The following is a 24,969-nucleotide window of genomic DNA, read 5'->3' as shown; positions in this document are numbered from 1 at the left end:
AGACAAGGCTACCAGATGGGCCCCATCCCCACGCCCTGTGTTTGGAGCCTGTCTTATAAGCTAGCTTCTGATCATAGTGGGTTCTGCTCTGGCTGACTCACCAAAGCTCCTCTTCTAAGCCACCTCCATGAAACCAATGTTAAACCCACCGGGTTAAGATTCTAAGTGCAGCAGTGCCCAAGACGGAGAGAGTCCCATGGAGGGAGGCAGGGCAGGCCTAAGGCAGGAGACTGTACACCATCAGGATACATTTCCAGAAGGTGCTGGGTTCGGGGGAAGAGGGGAGAGCAATAAACAAAATGTCCCAATAATTTAATGGCGGAGTGAGACGAGAGCATTTACAGCTATTCTGGGACTCTCCAACAAAAAGCCTTCTTCTGCCCAGGATGCAGACATCCGTAATACTGATGGCTCTTGGCCGGTGGTGCTCTGGCCTGTGCACTCGATCACAACGCCCTCTGGACAGCAGACAAGCAGACAGGACACCCGGGTGGCCTCTGGACAGTGCAGGATGACATGACAGGCCGAACTGCCCACAGAATCGACCCCATGAGAAAAAACACATCTGTCTGTTGCAAAGCCACACCATCTGTCTTTCCACTTTATAAAGTCATTGAGGCTGGAGGGTGTCTCTCAGATCTGGCCTCCAGGAATGAGTGCAAAAGGGGAGCCTGGGGCTCAGAGGGGGGGATGGGGGGTCCCTTCAGTGAGCAGACAGAGGGGCCAGCTGGAGACCCCTGATCCGTTCCCGACACACACACACACACACACACACACACACACACACACACACACACACACAGAAAGGGATTATTGCCAGCTTGTGGACTTCACAATGTGATTTTTGTATTTCGAAAGCTTGAATTGTCCCTGAAAGAAAAAAAAGAGGGGGGGGGGAGGAATAAAGATTCAGTACAGAGATCAGCTGTGGGCAAACCACATGCACCCAGCAGACCCAGGGCCTCGACCCACCCAGGACCTGCCCGCCTGCTATTCTAATGCCACTGCCCCCCCCCCATTCTCACTCACCACCCAAACGCTTATCAGTAGGGGACTGGATAATGACTAATGTCAGGGCCTGCTTGTATGGGGAGGTCTCTGAGAGAAATGAAGGAGGTAGGGTGTGGACACAACATGCCGCCCATCCTGTGCACTTGAGAGAACAAGCAAGGTCACAACTATTCACGTTGGCATGTCCAGACCTACCCTCCTCGGGTGCACAAACCCCAGCAGTGGTCACAGGGGTGAGGATGGGAGGAAAATTCCCCCTCTGCACCCTCCCACATATGCTTAAAAAATTAATCATGAACTATATATATTTTTAAAAATCAACCAGCAACAACAACGAAGTCACAAATGAACAAACAAAAACAACCTTGGCTGAAACTTAGCTACTTTTGCCTCCTGACCTGACTGGAGACCCCGTGATGCCTCTCCTGACGCTTCTGGAACTCAGAGCCGCAGGGCGGGGTGGACCATCACAGCCACCCCATCGCTGCTCTGGCCCAGAGCTTTAGACCCAAACCTGCCTGAACTACCACAACAGAAATCATGTTCACAGGGGCCGGGTGGTAGCACACCAGGTTAAGTGCACATAGTACGAAGCACAAGAAATTATGTTCACATGACTGTGGAGTCGGGATTGCCCTAGAATTGAACAGGACATCCTAGAAGCCTCAACGCTAACAGGCCCACCTTAAAAGGGCTACAGCTGACTGGACATAGGGCCACTAGTCCCGGTAAAGCTTCTGGTGGAAGCACAGGCTCAGACCAGGCCAGCAGGGTTTACTAAAGCCCTCACTGCAGACCCCACACTGAGTGGAGGCAGAAGCGCTGGGGGGTGTCCTCAGCACTTCAAGGGGCTGGGGCCTGAACATGAGGCAGCTCATCCTGGTATGGGCCTTTCAGATGGACAGACCCCTCGGGGGTGCAGGGGCGTGGTCAGAGCCAGAGAAGAAAGCCCCTATCTGATGGCCAGAGATGGAGAGAAGCAGGTAAGCGGCTGTGTGCTGTTGCCAAGTCCCTTCTGGGATGACGTGCTACCTGGAGTCAGTGACAGAGGGTGTGTGGAGGGTGTGGCTGCCTGCCTTCCTCTGTAGTGACAGTGAGTCATTGCTCTGGCCTCTCTCTGATTAAAATCAGTAAAAAAAAAACAAAAAAGTTCTATAGGACATAATAGTATATATTAAAAGCGTCATTGAGAGGGGGACATAAGAAGACTAGAGAGGAAGCTGAGGAAATAGCTCAGTCTGTTAGAGCACCAGAGGCCCCAGGTTTAATCCCCGACACCACCTTAAGCCAGAGCTGAGCAGAGCGCTCTAGTCCCACATGCATATACTCTCTCTAAATAACTAAATGGGGCAGGGGGTGGGGTGGGAGGAAGAGAAGACTGGAGAGAAAGGCAGAGGCAGAGAGCCCCCTGGCTTGGGCAGGCCAGGGAGGGAGGAAGGGAGACAGACACTGTGGGCTGTTTCAGTGACACCGGCTTCTCAGGATAGGTCACAGCCTGAGCTGGCAACCAGGCGTCTGCTTCTGGGTGAATCCCCACCGTCCTGTCCTGCCTCCTCAGGGAGCTCCTCGTGCTCCTGCATTTCACACGCATGCTCCTTGCTTCCTAGAAACCCTCATAGGCCACACTTAGCCTAAGGCCCAAAACGCAAAAGGAAAGAAGAAAAAAGAGCCAGCAGAGTTCAGTAGAGTTTTTCTGAGTTTGTTTTCAAGGAAAACAAAAAGCAAGGAGGGTGGAAGCAGATTCCTGACAAGGACAGGCTGAGGCAGGCTGGTGGCATGGTGGCCTCGGGCTGAGGTTCACCTTTCTAGAGGGAGGGCCGGGGTGGGGGAAGAGAGCACAGCACCCAGGCTTCTTCACTGTTGTGGGGAGGGTCCTGCGCACACCGCAAAGAACTCGCCAGTGAGCCACTGAGCTGGCCTCATCAACCATCCCTCTTCTCCCTGCCTTTCCTTTGCTCTCTTTTTATTGTCACCAGTTATTGCTGGGCTTGCTGCCCGCACTATGAATCCACTGCTCCTAGAAGCCATTTTTCCTTTTTCTTTCTTTCTTTCTATTTTATTGGATAGGAATGAGAGAAATTGAGAGAAAGGGGGAAGATAGAGAGGGAGAGATAAAAAGAGACACCTGCAGACCTACTTCACCACTTGTGAAGCGACCCCCTGCAGGAGGAGAGTCGGGGCTTGAACCTGGGTCCTTGCACATGGTCATTTGTGCGCTTAACCCAGTGTGCCACTGCCTGACCCTCTGAATTGAGAAAAGCTCCATCCAAAGAATGTGTTCAATTCTAACCGGTGGGAGACTATCCCCCACCTGTCCCTCGCCACAGGCTGCACTGGGGGATTAGGAGACAGGCAGAGGGAGATGGACAGGAACTGGCAGAGGCAACAGGTGACTGTGTTCTTTGAAAAAGAGAAGGTGCTGAGTGAGCTTCAGATGCTCACCCCCAGCCAGGACCCCTAGGTGCCAGCGACCCCTCCTTCCCCAGCTCACTTGCATGTCTATGGAAGCCATGGGCACAAAGGACACTGCTGATTTGTAGTAGAAGCATCTTAACCCTCAGCTGTAAGGTGAACCAGTTCGTCCTCACTCGCTGTCTACTCAGAAGGGGGAAAAGATAGGAGAGGACGAGGGCCAAGGTGCCAGAGCGAACAGGAGCTGGCATGTCTTCTCGGAACACCTCCAATTCCTTCAAGCTTCAATCAGCAGAGATGAAACACACAGCCCTCTTCCAGCCTTGTTTCGACTCTACTCCTCCCAGACTTTCAAGCGTGTGCTGAGAGAGAACGTCCAAACCAAGACGAGCTGGCTCGCCAGCCATATGCAAGAAGAGGTGACAGGACACAGAGTGTGGCTGCACAGGCCAGGAGGCGCTGCAGAGGTCTGTTTTCCTGTCAGACTCAGCGTCAGTGAAGAAGAGGAGTGATGCAGAGACTTCCACCATTCTGACCATCACGATTCCATTTGCTCTAAAGCTCCCAAAATTCTACACTACTGATTTTTCCAAGTGCCCTCAGTGTACTTTAAGAAGTAAACACTGGGTGGGGGGTAGATAGCATAACAGTTATGCAAACAGACTCTCATGCCTGAGGCTCCGAAGTCCCAGGTTCAATCCCCGACCACACCATAAGCCAGAGCTGAACAGTGCTCTGGTTAAAAAAAGAAAAAAAGTAAACACTGCCAGACCATTCTTATCAAACTCACTGTAAGGATCCTGATTTTAGGGACACTGGAAGACAAAAGGAGTCTTAGAAATGAATGGTAGTGTTACTGAACTGGTTCTGACAGTGTGACTTACTGAGTTACTGCCATTGCAGGCCTCTACCAGTGGAGCACATTGGCCCCAGCCTTGCCTTACCTCACGGCCACCCTAGGCCCCCAACTCCACCAAGCTTTGTCCAAACCCTTTCTAAATGGCAGTGAGTCAAGCTATTAAAATAGAGGTAGGACCATCTGGGTGAGGGGATTCTGGGACACTGTCTGCAGACACGGCTCCAGGGAGCACTCTCTGCCCCAGCCACCAGCTCCTGTCCCTCACTGCACCTCCCTCTTCTCAGGCCTATGTGAGGGATGCAGGTCCCCCTTTCTAGAAGGGCCTCATTTCCTCCTGGGGAGTGTCCTGAGGTAGCTGCTATAGCTGCCCACTTCTACTCTGACTCGAGACAGGCCATTTCCTCAGGGTGCTGCTGCTGCTGCTGGTAGCTAGCAGCTGCCAGACACATGCAGTCTCTCTGCTTTCACCCTTTCCTCTCACCCAAGCCCATCTCTGCTCACCACTCATCTTAACAGAAATAACCGCTTTTACAGGAACGCTCCTGCTGCCTCAGGCCTCGCCGCCCAGTACTTGTGCTGGCCAGGCTACACTATGACCTGTGGCAATGTTTCCTACACAGCCTCTCTCCGCACCACCCTGGAGGTTCTGTCGCTGTCCCAACAGCAAACAAGAGACGTCCCTCTCACCAAACTCATGTGGGGAATTGAGCAAGGTCACTACCAGGAGGCTTCATAGTGGTCATGCGAGCAAAAGGAAAGGGTCTGTAGGCTGTTTATAACCATGATAGGTGTTCAATGGGACCTGAGAGCCACTAGTCCAGGGAGCCTCACAGGTGTGGGGGGCTAAGAGGCCTGTCTGGGCTCAACCCAGGGCTCAGGGCTGTCCTTGACGGCTGAAGTAACCAGTCAGGAAGAGGCTGGGGCAGGCAGTGTTGTGGAGTTGGGATTGGGGTACTGGGGAAGGGGCCTTCTGGCTGAGGCAGGGCACATGGTTAGGGAGAAGGTAGACAAGGCCCTACCCTGAGTGTGAGAGACAGAGGGGGAGCGTCCGATCAGCGGCCGCTGCTGTTCACCAGGCCATGAAACTCCTCCCAGGCCCTGGCAAACCAGAGACAAAAAAACAACAGCACATTCAGATCAGCAGCTTTGTAACAGCGAGTGAAGTAACTAGCCCCCATGTCCCTGACTGCACTATCTGTCGCACGGAGGGCAGGTTCCCCACCAGACTGTCGGGGCGGCTGGCCCTCCTGCTGGCTTGTTCCCCTAGGAGTGCCTGGTCGGCCCTGGTCCTCTGAGGACAAGGCCAGGGAGGGACACTGGGGTCAGTGAAGCTCCTGGCTCGCTGGAACTCGCAGGACCAGAATGCCCCCTGCCTTGCAGGTTAAGGTAAGTACTCACTTCTAGCACTTTCTCCACTTTCACATTCCCAACCTTAACTCAAGACAACCCACCAATTTCTATCGAATTCCATGTTTCTCAAAAATGCCCTGTAATGACTGTCTTACAAGTGAGCTGTGTGGCTCTCAGTTCGAAGAATTCTAGTGCTTACTGCTTAAGACTTTCACACACTTTGCTCACTTGCAAACGGGGCTTGGGAAGGATCAGAAATGTGACTGAGGGGCCTGTGCAAGGGCCCCCAAGACAAGAAAATCAGACCCTCTGCCTCTAGAGTTCAAAAGACTTTGATGCCCAAGGCCCTGAGGTCCATAAGCCAGAGCCGAGTAGTGCTCTGGTAAAAAAAAATATATATATGTGTGTGTGTGTGTAAACTGGTTGTTTCTAAGTCAAGACTTCCTATCGCCAACTATCCCGTTTTTTAATCAAAGGTGTGACAGCAGGTAAGAGGGTGGCCACTGGGCCAGACACCACTGCCAGGCATCTATCTATAGGCTACAGGTGGATTTACTGTTTTAAATAAGGATGATTACATTCAGAGACCTGGCACAGCGAATCCGTTCTTCCAGGCAATGTTCATACAGACTTCATTAGTGTTTTCTCTCTTCGGCGCAGCAGCATTTAAGTTAATCATCTACCTCTCGGAGAAGGCTGGTTCGCAGCTAATGGCTTCCTCAGAGGATTAAGAGAGATGTTCATACATGCTACCTGACAAGGAAGAAAATGGGAGCCTGCCAAGTGAGCAGGCCTGTCGCTTCACAAACGCCACCTCACAGCACGCACGGTGTCTGTTCCATGGCCTTTTCTGGAGAGATGGTGAACGTGATGAACTCTGTGGGTGCCCAAGTATTATCCCAGGGCCGTTTCTTTCTTCACCCCACATGAAAACTGGTACAAAGCAAACTCCACTGCGTGGGCAATGAATGACCCAGGAAACTCCTCTCTTGCTCTAATAGTGAAACTGAAATTCTATTTTCAGCTACTTAGGTGCCAAGGAGAAATGACATGGTTGTGTTGAAGCTTCATCTCATTTACTCTTGTGTTTCCAGAAAGGTCTACACTAATCCAGATAGTGGAGTTGTTTAGGACTCCAGAAATTGACTCCAGAGCTTCTCTCTAGTCCAGTGTCTCCCAATTTTCTTGGTACCTTTTCTACACATTAAGTCTTGGTAAGAAGAATCTGGGTAGAGAAATTTCCTCACATGGGTTCCGTGAAAATAAAATGGCTGGTACCTTTACTCTTGTTTTTGTAGGCCAATGCTTGGCTAAGAGGCAAATCAACTGCCTAACAAGAAGACTGAATATTCTAGCAAAATTTCACCCAGCATCTCAGATGTATTAGGTATGTATATTACCTTTCTTCATTTAAAGGTAAAGAAAAAAAAAGTTAAATGTGCCGCCGCCATATTGCCTGGAGTTTCTATTAAAAACAAACAAAAAAACAGGGTACCCTAAAATTCAAAGATAAGATGTAGCTAAGCAGAAATTCTCAATAGATCCAAACTGCAGAGAAGTAAGTAGTTTTAAAGATCACACTCGTGGTCCCTGCTCATTTACCAGAAAGCACCTTCTGGAAGCAGAGTGGGTATCACTCTAAGTTTCACTCACGGCCTTGCTCCTGGGCCAGGGGTGCACTCCGCCTTCTGCTGGTCTGGGCTCTTTTTTGAGAACTTCAGGATGGTGGTGAGGGGTGGGGGAGATGACACTCACAAATACAAAAGCAGGTCAGCAATTATGCCCACTAGGCTACAGTTCAGTCACAGCAGAAAGGACAGTTAGCCCTCGGGTACAAAATGCCATGTCTGAATACGATGGAAGCTACCTGTGGCAAAGGAAGTCCCCAGATTTGACCTGTTTCTTCTCTCAAGGAATAAAAAGAAGCCACCTACCCTCAACTTTCTCTGCAGAGAGGGCTGGTCAGTCTCCCCCACACTGTGGTCCACGGATTGGAGCCAGCCCTCCTCCTCCTCCCCCGCCAGACAGAGGCACATGGAAGCCAGCAGGATGCTTCCACAGAGGGACGTCCCTGTAAGACACCACTGCTCTCTATCGCGCCATGCCCTATATCCTGGGGTCCCGCGGTCCTGGCTGTGTCAGGGGACTTTTCCCTCATGGAGGGCATAGGGAGTCATGTGATGCTTGTGGGACACCACCCCCTAACTTAGGCAACCTCGATAGAAGGAGCCCTGCTCTCTGCTAATATTGTTTAACAAGTTTCCCATTTCTTGGGAGGATCTGTTCTTCCTTGAGGGCCAAAGTGTAGCAATAAAGGGGAGGAAGCAGCGACTGCCACCTCCGGCAAAGTAGCCCATGCCCAGTGTGAACAGTGCCTGCCTCTCTGCTGGCCACCAACAGTGTGATGGAGGAAGGCTGGCAAAGCCAAAAAGCTGAGGAAGGACACTGGAAAGCAGACTGAATACAGGAAGGTGGAGGTTCCCTTGACAGAGATCTGAGCTGCCACTCAAGCCCGCATTTCCTGAGTCCAGAGAGGGTGGCATGAGGGACTCTCTCTCTGCTGTCACTTGCCCTAACTGCTCAAGTGCCCAGTGTCACTGTGCCTTGGCTCAAAGCCTCCCCTGTGGAAAAGCCACAAGGAGCAGGACAGTCTCACTTGGGTTCATTGTGTGGCCAAAAGTCTCAAAGTCAGTGGGGTACTTTCTGGAAAGTGACATCAAACTATCTATCCCCTGGAGCTGTTACATGAGCTGAAGGTGAAGGTCAACCCCAGGAACTAAAGAGTGGAAGGCGAAAGGGAATGGGGCAGAGAAGGCTTTTCACACTCCTACAGACCTTCCGCTTTCTAGATGTTGCAGCCAACTGTGAGTCTGCAATAGGCCAAGAAGCCATGACACAAAAACCCCAGGATGCTAGAACCTAGGGGCCACTGTGTCTATGGAGCCTGGGGGTCAGGATGGGACAGGTACAGAGAATGGATGGGCCACTCTGGGAGACTCATCCATATGCACCTTCACATATACTGCCAGGCCAGCCGCCCAGCCAATGTCTGTAAAAGCTGCTTTGTTCTGGTCTCTCTGGCAGCTCTTAAGGAAGCCTGAAGAAGCGTGAGGCTGGCTCAAAGTCTACACAGGTCAGAGGCCCAGAGGCCAAGCTGCAGCACACACAAGCCAGAGCCACAGAGCACACAAGGGGCTGGTACGCTGTGGTCAGACTTGCTAGGGCGCAAACGCACACAGGAGGAAGACGGCTCCCCACCCTGGGTCCTGCACACAACAGCCCTGGGAACTGGGAGAAAGGGAAGGCTGGAACCTTGAGACCTGACAAGTAGGGCTGGCTCAAAGAGGAAGGCGGCTTGGCTTCTAAAGGGAAAGCAAAGGGAAGAAAGGTAGCCAGCAAAGAGCTTGTGGCTGGGGCAGCTTTGGCACAGTGAGACTACCCCGTTACACAGAGCAAGGAAGCTGGATACGTGTACACGTGTACACACACACACACACACACACACACACACACACACACACACACACGGAAGCAGGGCTTTACCTCTAAGCAAGAGATTTCTTTGAAGTAAAGGCAAACGAAGCCAGCGAAGCAAAGGCCAAGGACCCACTTTCCAACCTGAACAGACTTCTAAGCTGAGCCCTAGATCAGAAGCCACTCTGTCCTGGCCACCAACGTGACTACAGATGGGAGCACAAATTCAAGTGCCAGAAAATGGGATCTCACTCAGAGAGCTAGGTGTCACCTCATAGTGTCAGACCTCAGCAGAACCGGAACAAAATAGTATGTGACACTAGATCGTGGGCTCATGGAAATGAGGCTGCGTCCCCAGATGGCCCTCCATGGAGAAGTCTGTGCCATTCCTTAGGGTGACAGTCAGTCTGAAAGGCCACTTCTTTGATGCACCAGAAAGAGCAAGAGCATGAGACAAGCTAGTTTAGCACCGTTTATTAAGTGATCTCAGCGGTTGTTGTAGCTGCTGCGTGTCAGCCTATTTTTAAAAACACAAAATGCTCTTCCAATTCCTCTTGTCCAGGACAGAAGGATCTTCCAGGTAGCACACCAACAGAACAAGAGACTCCGATGATGCCAGCTTCAATGATGGTGCCATCCACAGGGAGAGGATCATGGCACATTCAACCGCGGCTTCCAGAGGTTTTGAAAAAGGAGCCTTTGTGGGCCCAGCCTGCCTGGCATTCTAGTGGAAGTGCAAAAGGGCGGCACATTGGGACAGGAAAGAGAGGGCACACGCAAGGGAAATGGCATGTGGGTGTCAAGGAGGGCTTCCTGGTCCCTGGGTCTATAGGGCTGGGCCTGGGGCAGCTCTCCAGAGGCAGCGAGCAGCAGACTAAGGCGCACAGCCCACAGGCTCTTCTAGTCCCCACAAGGGCTGGTACATGGTTCAGTCCCACAACTGGCAAGAAGAACCACCTCAGGGTATCAGAAAGGGAGAGGGTGGTGAGGGGAGAGTTGGAAAAAACCTCTTTCCCTTTCCTATTCACATGGAAAATTTGTTTTCAGGAGAAGGGGCACTTGGGAACCTGGAGTACAAAGGTTCTAAAAAAGCAAGAGGGGCTCTAGCCTCTCTCCCTCGGACTGAGTATGATTAGAGTGCAGAAACTGCTTCTGCCCCACAACAAAGACTAGGGGGGAAAAGATCTGTCTAGAGAAAAACAAAGCTGATGCAAGATTGCTAAGGCAAGCAGGCAGGGCCAGGGCTGGCCAGTGACTCCCAGTGGCTGTTGCAATGAGTCACCGCCGCCATCTGATTACTGAACGACTCCAGTGGCAGTACTCCCAGACAGAAATTGGCACTGAGCTCATTGAAGACACCTCCACCCACAATACTGTCTGGAACTGTGTAAGGCAGACTCAAACGGGCTGGGCTGCTGCTGATCACCAGCACCGGGCTCGTGAGTAGGCTGGAGCAAGAATGCTATGAAGATGACATCATGACTCAAGATGAGGAGAGCATCATCGCCGGGACCAAGACTTACCAGCCTCACAACCCCTGTGAGGTAAGCATTCTTGCCTCCCACTTTACGGAGAGGACATGAAGCAGTGATGTAGAGACTTGGCAAAGGCACACATGGATCTCAGAGTCATGGGAAACCTGAGATTCCTCGCTAGCTCTCTCTGGCTCCGAGAAAAGTCTAATACCCTCTCTTCACCTCTTCTCTTCTTCCCAGAAACCTGGATGCAAGTGTGCTGTCCAATCACTGAAGGGGTGAGCCTAACTGGTGGTTCAGCTCCACTGAAGCTCAGGAATCAGCAAAGCTCCTCTCCCTTTTGGGCACCCTACTCCCTTCACATTCTGCTCTCACAAACACACTATCTGCTTCCTCCACTGACTCAGCTCACACCAGGGGAATGGAGTCTTGTTCCTGCTAAGAAGCCACTTTCCCAGGACAAAGGAAACACACTGATGCTCACAGGTTTAAAAGACATGCAAAAGTGAGGTGAGAGACCTCATGGAGGACTTCACTATCCAGTGAAGTTATTTTAAAAACAGCAGGAAAAAGAAAGTTTCGTCTTTCATTCTAAGATAGCGATTAGCAAGTGAAAGACAACACAGCCTGTGTAAATAAAGCAAGTCCTGCAGTGCAGCTGACTGAGTTCTTAGCAGAAGGGCCATAAACACCCACCGGACTGAGGGTAGGGCCCTAGCTAGCAATGAAATACTACTGGTGGCCAGAGCCCTAGAGGGAATCCTGGTCTGTCCTTTCTCCATATGTCAATCTCCTGCATCAACAGACTCCTCTGGGCCTAACTACAGACCTACTTTGGCTAAGCTCAGGGACATGCTCCCCCAAACGCCCCAAGCACGTACTTGATGCTGTCGGTGTGGGTTTTGTATTCCATAATGGTGTTGGGAGGTAGGTTAAGCACCCGCCGAAGCGTGTCCCGGATTCGGGCTGTGGTTGCTTGGTCGCTGGCAGTCTTATTCCATATGGAAATAATGTCCTCCTACAGGAGGAACAGAAGGAACCATCACAGCAAACCCAAGGCAGTGAGGGAGCCAAGGCAACACATGAAACAGAGAGGCCCCTAGGGTGGCTTACCTGAAAGCGAACAGAGACCACAGCCCCACAGATCTCCTCCCCGACCATGAACTGTTCCCCTAACATGGCCAAGATGAGATTCTCCCAACAGCGGGACGCCAAGCCCTTTCGCAGACGAATAATCCACTTGCCACCGTTTTTATTTGCATCATCCTGTAAAGAGAGAGTGTGTGTTACAGTTAAAATACAATACCACAGGTCTTTTGCAATGAGGCAGAAAAAGAAGACTGCAAATTTATAATAAGCTGTGCTCCATCTGATTACTCAACTTCACAAGAAAATAAAAACAAGTCAGATACCTAACATGACAAAAAAGAGCCCAAACCATTTAACAGTGGAGAAAAAAGGCTAGGAAAACTGGACAGCTACATATAAAAGAAACTCCATCATCGCTCAACTCCACACACCACAATGAACTCAAAGGGCATTAAGACCTGGGTGTTTTGGGAGTTGGGCGATAGCACAGGTTGTGCAAAGCGCCAACGACTGACGTAAGGATCCCGGTTCGAGCCCCCAGTTCCCCACCTGCAGGGGAGTCGCTTCACAGGCGGTGAAGCAGGTCTGCAGGTGTCTTTCTCTCCCCCTCTGTCTTCCCTTGCTCTCACTTTTTCTCTGTCCTAACAATGACAAAATCAATAACAATAATAACTATAACAATAAAAACAAAGGCAACAAAAAGGAATAAAAAAAAAAGAAGACTTGTATCTTAAAGAAAAAAAAAAAAAAAAGACCTGGGTGTTTTACTTCTAATTATAAGATACTTAGGTGAGCGCATTACTGAAACATTTTAGGACCTTAGTAGCAAAGATATACTGGAGACTCAATCTCATAGGCAACAAGAGAAACTAAAACAGCAATAAATGGATGACATCACATTAAAAAGCTGTAATTCAAAAAGAAAATTCCCTAAGAATGAAAATGCAACCCAGTTACTGGGAGAAGTCATTTACCCATCAAACATATGACAAGGGATTTCTTCTACTTTTTTTTTTTTTTTAAAGATATTTATTTATGAGAAAGATAGGAGAGAAAGAACCAGACATCACTGTGGTACATGTGCTGCTGGGGACTGAACTCAAGACCTCATGCTTGAGAGTCCAATGCTTTATCCACTCTGCCACCTCCTAGACCACTCTGACTAGGGATTTCTACTAAACATATAAGGAAACCATACAACTCAACCAAAAAAAGCAACCCAATAAAAATGTGGGCAAGACTGGCAAAACAGCTCACTGGCAAGCTGCGTCTGTTATGTGTGTGACCCAGGTTCACACCTGGCGCCGATGACATAGAAGTAAACTTCAGCGCTGTGATGTCTTTTTCTCTCTGAAGAAGTTGAGCAAGAGCAGAAAGCCCCAGCAAGGACACACACACACAAAATGTGGGGTGGCCTGGGAGGTGGAACAATGTACAAAACACTGGACCTGCAAGCATGTGATTGTGAATTCGGTCCCTAGCAACACATGGGCCCAATGCCCTGGTTCTCTCTCTCCTTCTCAATAAATTAAAAGAAATACATACATACATACTACCTTCTATTATAAAAGTGGAGGAGGGCCAGATAAGTGTCGCACCTGGTCAGGCGCTCACATTACAGTGTGCGAGGACCCAGGTTCAAGATGCTGGTCCCCACCTACAGGAGGAAGCTTCATAAATGGTGAAACAGGGCTACAGGTGTCACTCTTTCTTATTTATTTATTTATTTACCCCCTTTTGTTGCCCTTGTTGTTGTAGTTATTGTTGCCGTCGTTGTTAGATAGGATAGAAATGGAGAGAGGAGGGGAAGACAGAGAGGGGGAGAGAAAGATAGACACCTGCAGACCTGCTTCACCACCTGTGAAACGACTCCCCTGCAAGTGGGGAGCTGGGGACGGGAACCAGGATCCTCAAGCCGGTCCCTGCGCTTCATGCCACATGTACTTAACCCACCGCACTACCGCCCGACTACCCATTTCTTTTTTTGTTTGTTTGATTTATTTAAGAAATGAGACATTAACAAAACCGTAGGATAGGAGGGGTACAACTCCACACAATTCCCACCACCCAGTCTCCATATCCCATCCCCTCCCCTGATAGCTTTCCATTATCTATCCCTCTGGGAGTGTGGACCCAGGGTCGTTGTGGGACTCCCTGTTTCTTTCTCACTCCTGCTCTACCTTTACATTGTCTCTATCCAATACATAAATATTACAAAATAAGAACTTAAAAGGTAAGCAAAGATTTAAATAGCAGTTTTCATGAAGATAGATAGGTTCCACTTCACTTATCACTAGAGAAATGCAAATTAAGACCACTTGAGAGTCTACCACATACCTATGAGAATTACCTATATCAACAAAGCAGAAAACCACAAGTGTTGGAGAGGATGAAGAGAAAAAGGAACTCTGATACTACTGGTGGGAATGTAAACTGGTGCAGCCTCTATGGAAAGCAGTATAGGAAATATAAATAGAAAGGGAAATACTTTGTGAGCCAGCAGCCCCACTCCCAGTCAAACATCCAAAGGGCAGGAATACACTAATTTGAAGGGTCACATGCAGCCCTGTGTTCATAGCTGCATTATTCATGACAGGCAAAGAATGGAAGCAGCCTGAATGCCCATCAACAGGTGACTGGCTAATGAAGTCTCAGGGTCTGTGTGCTCAATGGACCGTTAGTCTGCGACTAAAAAGATACAGTGCCGCTCAGGACAGTGGCTGGAACTGGAGGTGACTGTGCTCAGTGAAGTAAGAGGTGCAAAACTACCACTGAATGGTTTTGTGCATATGTGGAATGTAGATAATTACAGCACACTCTCTTAGAAACCATCATTAAATCACTGATAACATTAAAAAATAAAAGGTTAAACAGAGGGGGGGAACCAAGTTGGGGTTCTAGATGTAGGCCAGTACCAAACACATCATCTTCAAGATCATCCTTTTCTCTGCAACTTTACAAATCACAGCGACGAGTCCTGCCTCACTTCAATTACTAAGAGTGTACCATATGTCAACATGTCCCAGGTACACAAAGGTGACAGTCTCTTTCCAGAGCCATCAGGCAGTAAGCTTGCAGCAGCCGAGGCCTGCACAGCTGCTTAGTGAAGAGCACAATGCAAAGAAACACCAGACGGGGCTTGAGGGAAACTGGTGTTAGCCAGATGTGGCAGGATCCCAGAAGACCAGGACACCAGTCTGAACTGGCTCTGACTGGGATGGGAGATGCAGGAGGGCCCAGCTTACTGAGGCAATGGGAACTGGCCTGAAAACCACTTGCACAGCAAAGAGTGGCAGGAGATGTGTAAAGGGGTGAAGGCACAGGCATCTCTCTGTCCTGTGGGAACTGCCGAGGCACCAGAGGTGGCCGACAACAGAGCACAGCAGGGATCAGAGCTCAGCTGTGTCTCCACTATGCCCGTAAACTTATTTAATCACATGTTTACGATGGCAAACATCACACACACAGTTCTATGGGAATAAGCGTAATAAAACAAATCTTTAAATGTTCTAATATCGTGTTAGTGTTAAAATAATCTTTAAAGATGACTTAGACAAGCAATGAAGTCAGTGCTTTCTCCTATAGGTGCCAGTTTCAAAGATGAGCTGAAGTGATGCAGTTTTGAAAAGACTTTAAATACTTTGAACTTGGCAGGGCTAAAGAAGAAAAAAATAAAAAGCTTGCACAGAAAAGCTGCTGCAGGCCCATGGCCCTCACCTCCCACATTGGTTTGATTCCTTCTTTGAAGAGATGGAAGTCACTGTGGCCTGTCAGGTCCCCGGGACGAACCATGTGGCTGTAAAACCTCCAGAACTGCTCCACCTGCAGAGACGGATCCAGAAACACAAATGGTGAGTTTGAGAGAAACAAAACTCGGAGGGGCTTGTGTGGGAAGATATGTTACAGAGCAAAGCATGAGTCACACAGTCACACATAGGTGAGGAGTGCCAGCCTCTGTTAGCGGTGAGGCTACTGAGCCTGTGCCCTCCCCTGGAAGAGGGAGGGCAGAGACAGGCTGTCAGAGGACTTTGTTTCACACAGTGGAAACATTCTAATCTTGAGGAAGGTCAGGTGCCATGTGACCCTAAATTAACACTTTAAGAAGATGTATTTACAGATGGGGAAGAACAGTATAATGGTTATGCAGAGAGATTCTCATGCCTGAGGCTCCAAAGTCCCAGGTTCAATCCTCAGCACCATTATAAGCCAAAATGAACAGTGCTCTAGAAACATAAATACATAAAACAAACAAAAAAGAGGACTGGGTGGTGGCACACCTGGTTGAACGGTCACATTACAGCGTGAAAGGACCCAGGTTCAAGCCCCTACACCCCACCTGCAGGAGGGAAACTTCACAAGTGTTGAAGCAGTGCTGCAGTTGTGTCTCTCTCCCTCTTAACCTCCCCCTTCCCTCTCAATTTCTGTTTCTATCTAAAATAAATCAATTAGTATTTAAAAAAATAAATTTAACGAAATGAATTAACATGAAAGGGAAGAGGAGAAAGAAAGGGAGAGCATCACTCTGCTACATGCAGTGCCAGGGGTCAAACTCAGGAATGCAAGTCCTGCCTCTACCTGCTGGGTTTATCTTTGCCACCCCAACACAGCTGAGAAGCCAAGCCACTGTACAGATAGTGGTCCACGACGCCCAGGGCTTGAGGTGGGAGTAGCAACCTCAGGAAAATCATGGCAACTCCTCCCTTCTTCACTGGAGAGAATGGTTCAGGTCCTGCCCCAGCCCAGAGGCAAGTACAGGAGCTGCCAAGAGTCCAGTGTAACCCAGAGCTATTCTCAGATTAAGACACTGCCTTCTCTTTCTTTCTTAATATTTCATTCATTTTATTTTTTATTATTGGATAGAGACAGAAACTGAAAGGGTAATGGGAGGTAGAGAGGGAGACAGAGACACCTGCAGCCCTGTTTCACCACTTATGAAACTTTTCCCCTGCCAAGTGGGGACCAGGGGCTTGAACCCGATGGGCCACTGTCTGCCCTCCTCTTTCTCCTTTTTTGGGTGATTATGAGAGAGAGATTAATAGTGGTTTACAGACTGTAAGACTACAGGGTATAATACAGTCCCACACCTCACCCCCCACCAGTGTTCTGTGCCTCCATGCTTGCGACTCTGCTCTCACTGATCTCCTGATCCAGAAGTCAATACCAGCACTGAGGACCAGTGGAAGTCCTACAATGGATCTGATAAAAAGCCTCTCAATGTAATTATTTCCTTGTGAAGCGTTTAGTATTTTGAGTATTAAACCAAATACACAGCAGTATGCACAAGCTATTTCTATTTTTTATTTTTTTGAGATAGATGGGGGGAGAGGGAGAGAGAGGGAGAGAGGGAGAGACAGAGAGAGACAGACAGACAGACAGACACCCCAGAGCACTGCCCAGCTCTGGCTTATGGTGATGCAGGGGATTGAACCTGGGACTTCAGAGCCTCAGACACGATAGCCTCTCTGCATAACCATTAGGCTATCTACCCCTGCCCTATTTCTAATATTCCAATAGTTTTTTTAAAAAAATATTTCCTTCTTTTTGTTGTCCTAGGTTTTTTTTTTAATTATTATATTTATTTATTTTCCTTTTTGTTGCCCTTGTTTTTATTGTTGTTGTTGATGTCATTGTTGGATATGATAGAGAAAAATCGAGAGAGGAGGGGGGAAAAAGAGGGGGAGAGAAAGACACCTGTAGACCTGCTTCACTGCTTGTGAAGCGACACCCCTGCAGGTGGGGAGCCGAGGGCTCGAACCAGGATCCTTAAGCCAGTCCTTGTGCTTTGCGCCACCTGTGCTTAACCCACTGCGCTACAGCCCGACTCCCTATTTCAATAATTTTAACTTCACCAGTGACATGGAAGCACAGATCAACTAAAATAAGCCTACAGAGATGACCATCAGCTCAGTATAGGAGCCAGGGGTCTGACTACTAGTTATTTATGAATAGCTGGTGAATAATGGCCAAACACTGTCTGGTAAGCAGAAATTTACAAACCGGACCCTCGGGGGCCAGTCAGTTTGAGCACACACATCACCATATGCAAGGCCCTGGATTCAAGCCCCTGCTCCCCACATGCAGGGGGAAGCTTCACAATGATAAAGCAGGTCTACAAGTGTGTCTCTCTCCCTCCCGCTTTTTAAGACATCAAACTTAAAAAAAAAAAAATTATCTTATTTAAGGATCCCAGTTCCAGCCCCTGGCTCCCCACCTGCAGGGGAGTAGCTTCACAGGTGGTGAAGCAGGTCTGTAGGTGTCTATCTTTCTCTCCCCCTCCTCTCTCCATTTCTCTCTGTCCTATCCAATGACGACGACAATAACAACAGTAATAACTACAACAATAAAACAAGGACAACAAAAGGGAAAATAAATAACTAAATAAAATTATCTTATTTGCTAGAGATAGCCAGAAATTAAGAGGAGGGGGGAGAGAGGGAGAGCTACAGAGAGACCCCTGCAGTACTGCTTCACCACTTGTGAAGCTTTCCTTCTGCAGGTGGGGAGCAGGGGCTTGAACCTGGGCCCGAGTATTGTAATATGTGAGCTCAACCAGGTGCTCCACCACCTGCCCCTTTTCTCCTTATCTCTCTCTCCCCTCTCAATTTCTCTGTCCTATCAAATAAAATAGAAAAACAAAATAAAAAAATAAGATAAAGAATGGCCACTGGGAGAGGTGGATTTATAGTATAGGCACTGAGCCCCAGTGATGACCTTGGTGGCAAGATACACACACACACACACACACACACACACACACACACACACACACACACACACACGAATGAATAAGAAAGAAAAAAAAGATGGAAGCTCTTGCACACATTTTGTGGTAGTGGCAGAATGAGAATGCAGTTTCATGGCCTGTCCCCCGTGTTGAGTTCTGATATAGGTCCCTCCACTAAGTCAAAAGAATCACAGCCACTAGAGCTCTTAAATGCTTACTGTCTACTATTTGTTTCTTTTCCAGTCTCTGTGTTTTACTTTATTGTGTGTGAGACCTCTCTGCTCTGGGTCACTTTTTCATTTAAGAAGACAGAGTAAAAGACACCACAGCACTGAAGCTTTGACTGCTACCACCACAGCTCCCACATGGTGCTGGGCTCGAACCTGGCTCTTACACAGCCATGCAGGCACCTTCCCAAGAGGGCTATCTCGCTGGTCCTCTAGAGTCTATACTTTAAACAGAACAAACACCCCAATAGTTTCAAGAAAATAACAAGTCTTAGGGGTCGGGTGGTAGCACAGCAGGTTAAGAACACATGGTGTGAAGCACAAGGTCTGGCATAAGGACCCCAGTTTGAGGTCCCAGCTCCCCACCTGCGGGGGGGGGGGGGTCACTTCATAAGTGGTGAAGCAGGTCTACAGGTGTCTATCTTTCTCTCCCCATCTTCCCTATCTCTCTCCATTTCTCTGTCTTATCCAAGAACAACATCAATGGCAACAAAAGGGAAAAAAATGCCCTCTATAGGAGCAGTGGATTCGTAGTGCAGGAATTGAGCCCCAGCAATACCCCTGGAGGCAAAAGAAGAAAAAGAAGAGAAAGAAGTGGGGGAAGAAGAAGAGGAGGAGAAAATAACAAGTCTTGCACTGATTCTTGCTAGCAGCTCAGGATTGCAGAACAAGACTGGTTTCCAATGTGGACAGCGGACGTCAGGGTTCATACACCCAAGCTGCAGTGCAGCCTGCGCCCTCCAGTGACAGCACCCCCGAGAGCGACTGTCAAGAGTTCTTTCTGAACACGGAAAATGAAGAAAAATTCATCAATACTTGATCACCATGGAACCAAAACCCCAGTGGGGGGCTTTCTTCTTCTTTAAAAATGCACCCCTCACCCTATCTTTTCTTTCAAGGAAGTAGGATTGCAGGCCTGTGCAATTTCATGGCCCCTGGACCAACTTATTTCATTCAGGTAGAGAGAAAAACAGAGGAGGGAGATCAAAGCCCCAGAGCTGCCACTAGCGCTGAGGCACTCCTCACAGGGGACGGGGGCTCTTTAACAAACACCAAGCTTGTGGGCAGGACAGAAGACAGCTCAGTTAAACAGCTCAGTTACTCACAGTCTGATCCCTAGTGACAGGTCCTAGAGCAATGCAAGGATTCTCTCTCAGACTCAAAACACCTTTCAAACTTGACTCAATTTTACTGCCGCCACCTGCCAGGGATGTCATGTATTACAGAAATGTGTATCTGTCTGCACACAGTAATGTCTTGACATGTGTTTAATTGGCCAACCTACAATTTAGGGATGTGTCCTACTCAATTCTTCAGTTCACATACTGGCTGTTACCTTTGGATGGTTAATGACCTAAAAATTAGGACGTGTGACCCCTGGGACTCAGCATCAGAAGACTAGGGGAATTCCAAATAGGTCAGCAAGTACCAGGTAAATAAACAGTGAAAGGAAAGCACACACCCAAACTGAGTGTACTGCCAGGGCTCACGACGTGAACCCACTAAGTACTCACAGAGGCAAAGGTGCCAATCTGTTTGATATTCTGCTCGTAGCTCTGTGAGCTGGTGGGGCGACCGGGGGTCCTCCTGGAGTACCAGAAAGTGTAGTTATACTGCAGGGGATGCTCTGCTGGTCCAGGGACAACAGCCTAGAGAGTGAAAAAGCTGTGTTAGTTGCATGCTTTCAGACAGAGAAAAAACTTGTGTCACCCCTTACCACTTTCACAACTAAGAAAGGACAACCCTCAGTGTGCCCTGGATTCTGTTTACAAGGTCAAAATATTTTTTTAAACATTTATTTACTTACTCCCTTTTGTTGCCCCTCCCTTTTTAGTGTTGTAGTTATTGTTGTCATCGTTGTTGGACAGGACAGATATGGAGAGAGGAGGGGAAGTCAGAGGGGGAGAGATAAAGATAGACACCTGCAGACCTGCTACACCACTTGCGAAGCGACTCCCCTGCAGGTGGGGCTGGAGGCTTGAACCAGGCTTACACTGGTCCTTGCACTTTGCGCCACCTGCGCTTAAAGTCAAAATCTTTAGAATTAACTCCAGGCAGCCCCAAGCCAAGTACAGCTGCCTCTGGGACACTCTATCACTCACTGACTGTGAGCAAGCCATTAAGCCTACCTGAGCCTCAACTGTTTATCTGTAGGAAAGGAGAAATTAGAGTTACCTCACAGGGATGCTGAGAGAATGAAGTACATGAAGAGATGCCGAGTGCTGTGCCAGGCACACACACAGCAAGTGCACCACAAATGACAGGAATGTCACCAGCACCACTGTGACATGTAAACTCTGCTGGCAGAAAGAATGCCAGTGACTCAACAATCTTTGGGGCCTTTTTTTTTTTTTTTTAGTACAAAATCAGACACACTGGGGTGTCACCAAGCTAATCTGGTATTTCCCAGATGGACATATATATTCTCTAAGACACATGGGTCTCAAGTCCAAAGGTAGTCACATCATCTATGGCAGCGCAAGACCCACCTTCCTCTTGCTGCTGCTCTGACTCTTGTCCCGTTCCGTTTTTTCCTTCTCACCATCTTTCTGTGTGCTGTTTTCTTCATTCTGATCATGGTCCCCACTGTCATCATCTTTCAATCTGAATGGGAAGACAAAACAAGGTTATCTCACAAGTCCCCAACCTGGAGCCACTCGAGATAATAGTCAGTGAGGTGAGAGAAGGGAGCGGGGGCAGCAAAAAGAGAAATGTCTACCCAATGGCTTGCGAATTCCAGAAAGCACTGCTTCCAGCTTTCTAAGAGGCGGCACAGAGAAGCAAGAGGTGAGCAGTTAAGGCTGCTTTCTCAAAAAACAAAGAATCAAATAGTCGGGCGGTAGCGCAGTGGGTTAAGCGCATGTGGCGTGAAGCGCAAAGACCAGCCTAAGGATCCCAGTTCGAGCCTGCGGCTCCCCACCTGCAGGGGAGTCATTTCACAGGCGGTGAAGCAGGTCTGCAGGTGTCTATCTTTCTCTCCCCCTGTCTTCCCCATCTCTCTCCATTTCTCTCTGTCCTATACAACAATGACGACATCAATAATAACTACAACAATAAAACAACAAGGACAACAAAAGAGAATAAATAAATATATTTTTAAAAAACCACAAAGAATCAATAACGAGGAGACTCTGGCCTTCCACATTCAGGTTGCAGACTTACTTATCTTCCTATCACCATCTGCCACTCTACCCTTCCTTGCTGCTGCTGCTGCTTCAGCTTCAGCTCACTCACCATCAATTCCTAGACCTATTCCTAGAACCATCTCCACTCTCACCCTCTTCCACACGGCCAGGGCACCCTCTCTCTGAATGAAAGATCTGATCTCTCAACTTCTGCGTGCCCCAAACACCATGAAGCCCAAGGTCCCCTAGAGCCTGACTCCTGCCAGCTGGCATTTATCTGCCTAACGCACTCTACTCCGCAGCTTAACACACCACTGTCCCACCTGTCTGCCCCCCAGACTCATGCCTTGCTGCTCTCTGCACTGCCAGCTGTGTGGATATTAGTGGAAAAGCAGAAGAGATGAGTGTCTTCTTCCAAGTACTTAGACTCCTTCCAGGAGTCGTGAAACCACCCCAAGTTCATTAGACTCAGACAAAATGACAACAGGAGGGGACTCAGCATCAGTAAGAATGATGTTCAGAGCTGGCCTGCTGCTTGATGGACCTTCTCTGCGGTCACCTTCCTGGCCTAATAACTAATCTAATGAACATGGCCACTCTCCCATCGTTGCCTCAGACGTTAGCCCTCACACAGAAGTGTGCTTTCCTCTTGGCCGGCCTAGGGACTTCTAAGTGACAGGCACATAAATACAGTGCCAGGGACCTCCCTGTCCCCAATGCAGCTAAGATATGACTGTGAGGGGTGCTGAACACAGGACAGTCCAGCTGGGCAGTGACCCGGGCCTGGAGCCTGGCTCAGAGTGACCAGCAGTATCCTCCCTCTACACAGACCCTACAGGTGCAGGAGAAAGTGGCCACACCAGTCTCCTGTGAGGGAAGCAAGATCAACAGCAAAGAGTGGGCAGGGACAAGGACCAGGCAGGTGAGTAGACAGAGTTTGGGGCTGGGGAGACAGCAAGCTGATGATGCAAAAAGACTCTCATGCCTGAGGCTCAGAGGTTCCAAGTTCAATCCCCAGCACCACTGTAAGCCAGAGGTGAGTAGTTTTGGGGGGGAGGGTTGGTTTGGCTTCTACTTCAAAAGCAAATATGCCAGTCTCCAGACACTAAGTCAGCATCCACCTGCTGTGTCTCATCTGCACAGGCCCAGCCCCAGGGGACACACTCTGCCCACATGTCAGGACAATCTCTTCCATGCAGGACCCCCCGCCCAACACTGTAGGGTCACCATGGGTCTCTCCTAGGAGAGCCCTCTTCCTCTCCCTCACTTGTCCTTCACTGTCACTCTCAGAAGGAAATTGGCCCTCACCTCTGCCTGGCTGAGCGTGGTCCCTCTTCTGCACACCCCCCCCACCCCAAGGTCTACACGTGTCCTGACTACACTGTCACAGCCAGTTCTCACCCCTGGGCCAATGACACCCCTCAGGTGTTTCCACTGCACAGGCCCAAGGCGGCCTCTCTCTCTCCTTTGGGTATTACCCCAGAGACTCAAGCCACTTCCCTTTCTCCTCTGCTCCCGCCCCCCACCATGTCCTTTGGGCCCCTACCCTTTCAGTCTGGGAGAGGGTCACCAGACGCTTCTCATTTTTGCTAGTACCCAAGGAAGGTGTATGGTCCCTTTCTTTTTCATTGGTTTGCTGCAAATGATCACGAAGAAGCAGAAGAGTAACAACATTAAACAGACAGACAAACAAACAAACAACCCCAACAGCAACAAAGAACGAGGCTGCTGGAGAAGAGAGCCCTGGCCACACCCGACCCCACCCTCGTCTCCCCCGCCTGAAGCTGGACCCCAGCCAACGGGGAGGCGACGCGGACCGAGCGGCACCTGCCCGGCCGCCAGGTGCGTCCCCGCCGCGGGCAGAGCCGCGTGGGCCCGGGCGGCTCAGACCCCCAGGGGGACCCGGGCCGGGACACCCCAGCGCCCGGGGGCTGCAGGTGACGGGCAGCCCGGGCGCCCCCAGAATCCACCGTGTTTCCCCGCGGACGGCAGACCCGTTACACCCAGGCGCGCGGCGGCAGGAGGAAGAATTCACGCTCCGAACCAGCGGGACGCGGCTCCGGGCCCCGCACCCCCCGAGCGGCCGGAGGGCGCAGACGCGGCTGTGCAAGGTGCGCCTGCGAGCAGCCGGCGGGCTCGGTTCGCAGGAGGCTCCCCGGAGGCGGGGCCCTGCCAGCGGCTCCTGACGGGGGAGGGTCGGCGGGGTGCGGGGGCGGCCCTCACCCGCACAAGCGGCGTCTCAGCCCCGAGACAGACCGGGGCTCCCCCACACCCCGAGTCCCCCCCACACCCCGAGTCCACAGAAGGGCGCCGGCCGCCCCTTCCCGCAGAGCCGACGGCGCTGGGCTCCGCCCGGGGGAGGCGGGACTCGGAAACACCCGCCGCTCCCCGCGGCGGCCCCCACCGTCTCCTTCCGGTCCTCCCGGCCCCCGCGGCGCCGCACCTCGGTTCCCCAGCCCCCTCGTCCCCGCTGCCCGAGCCCCGGAGGGAGGTCGCCACGGCCGGTGGACCCCGCGGAGGGGGTGAGGGCGGGGCCACGGCTGAAGACGGGTTATCCCCGGGGGCGGCCGCGCCACTCACGCGTCGAACTTGTTGTTCATCCTCTCGCCGCCGCCGTCGCCGCCGTCGCCGCTGCCTCAGGGAGTAATTTCCGTTCACCCGGGTCCGTTTGCTTAAAGGGGCCGGGTACTTCCGGTTCCTGGCGGCGCGGGCGGAACGTCCGGCTAGCGGGTCCGATGTCTGGGGGATGAGGTTCCAGGACGCCAACTGACGGCGCCTGCGCGGAGGGCGTCATGGTGGTGCTGAAGGCGTAGGGTTTGCTGCTCCCGCTTCTCTGCGACCCGGGAAGAAGCACCGCCCGGCCTGAGCCCGCACGAGCCGAGCTGCGGCCTCCAAGAAGGGGGCGTGGCCGCTCGGCTGCCTGTTGGACATCGACCCTCCCCCACTCCGCCCGAGGGCGGGCTGCTCGTGCAGATCTCAGCCTCAACCCCTTTTTCTTCTAGCGTTTGCCCTTCTTCCGTAGCCAGTCAACAGCGTCAGGTTGAGCCTGATGTAAAGTTTCGAGACCTCCTTTGAATCTGGAGAGGTGGCAGTTGTTGACTATGTGGGTCATAGTCTGTCTGTAGCCGCAGGGGCAGTTCGGGTCGTCTCTGGCTCCCCAGCGATGGAACAGCAGCGCACCGGCCATGGCCTGTTCGATAGCGATTGAGGAGGGCCCGATCAT

General features: G+C 50.4%; 1 protein-coding gene across 3 annotated transcripts; it reads right to left on the bottom strand.

Moving 5' to 3' along the window:
• Nucleotides 1-297: 297 nt before the first annotated feature.
• On the bottom strand, nt 298-24,486 carry EIF4E2 (eukaryotic translation initiation factor 4E family member 2). 3 transcript variants are annotated; one of them, XM_007519558.3, is made up of 8 exons: nt 24,327-24,486; nt 21,111-21,225; nt 20,136-20,270; nt 15,388-15,492; nt 11,695-11,847; nt 11,463-11,599; nt 5,302-5,380; nt 298-870 (listed from the first exon to the last, which is right to left on the bottom strand). In XM_007519558.3, exons 1-7 carry the CDS (start codon nt 24,344-24,346, stop codon nt 5,335-5,337), a joined length of 711 nt encoding a protein of 236 aa, XP_007519620.1. In that variant the 5' UTR covers nt 24,347-24,486; the 3' UTR covers nt 298-870; nt 5,302-5,334. The 3 variants fall into 3 exon arrangements, with proteins under 3 accessions (XP_007519620.1, XP_016042363.1, XP_007519612.1); XM_016186877.2 differs by lacking the exon at nt 5,302-5,380; XM_007519550.2 differs by lacking the exons at nt 298-870; nt 5,302-5,380 and adding an exon at nt 9,566-9,830.
• Between the last annotated feature and the right edge of the window lie 483 nt (nt 24,487-24,969).

This window comes from Erinaceus europaeus, chromosome 7 (assembly GCF_950295315.1).
Source record: "Erinaceus europaeus chromosome 7, mEriEur2.1, whole genome shotgun sequence".
Taxonomy (NCBI): domain Eukaryota; kingdom Metazoa; phylum Chordata; class Mammalia; order Eulipotyphla; family Erinaceidae; genus Erinaceus; species Erinaceus europaeus.
Note: the sequence above shows the minus strand (reverse complement) of the source record. Positions and strands in the feature narration are given on the sequence as shown.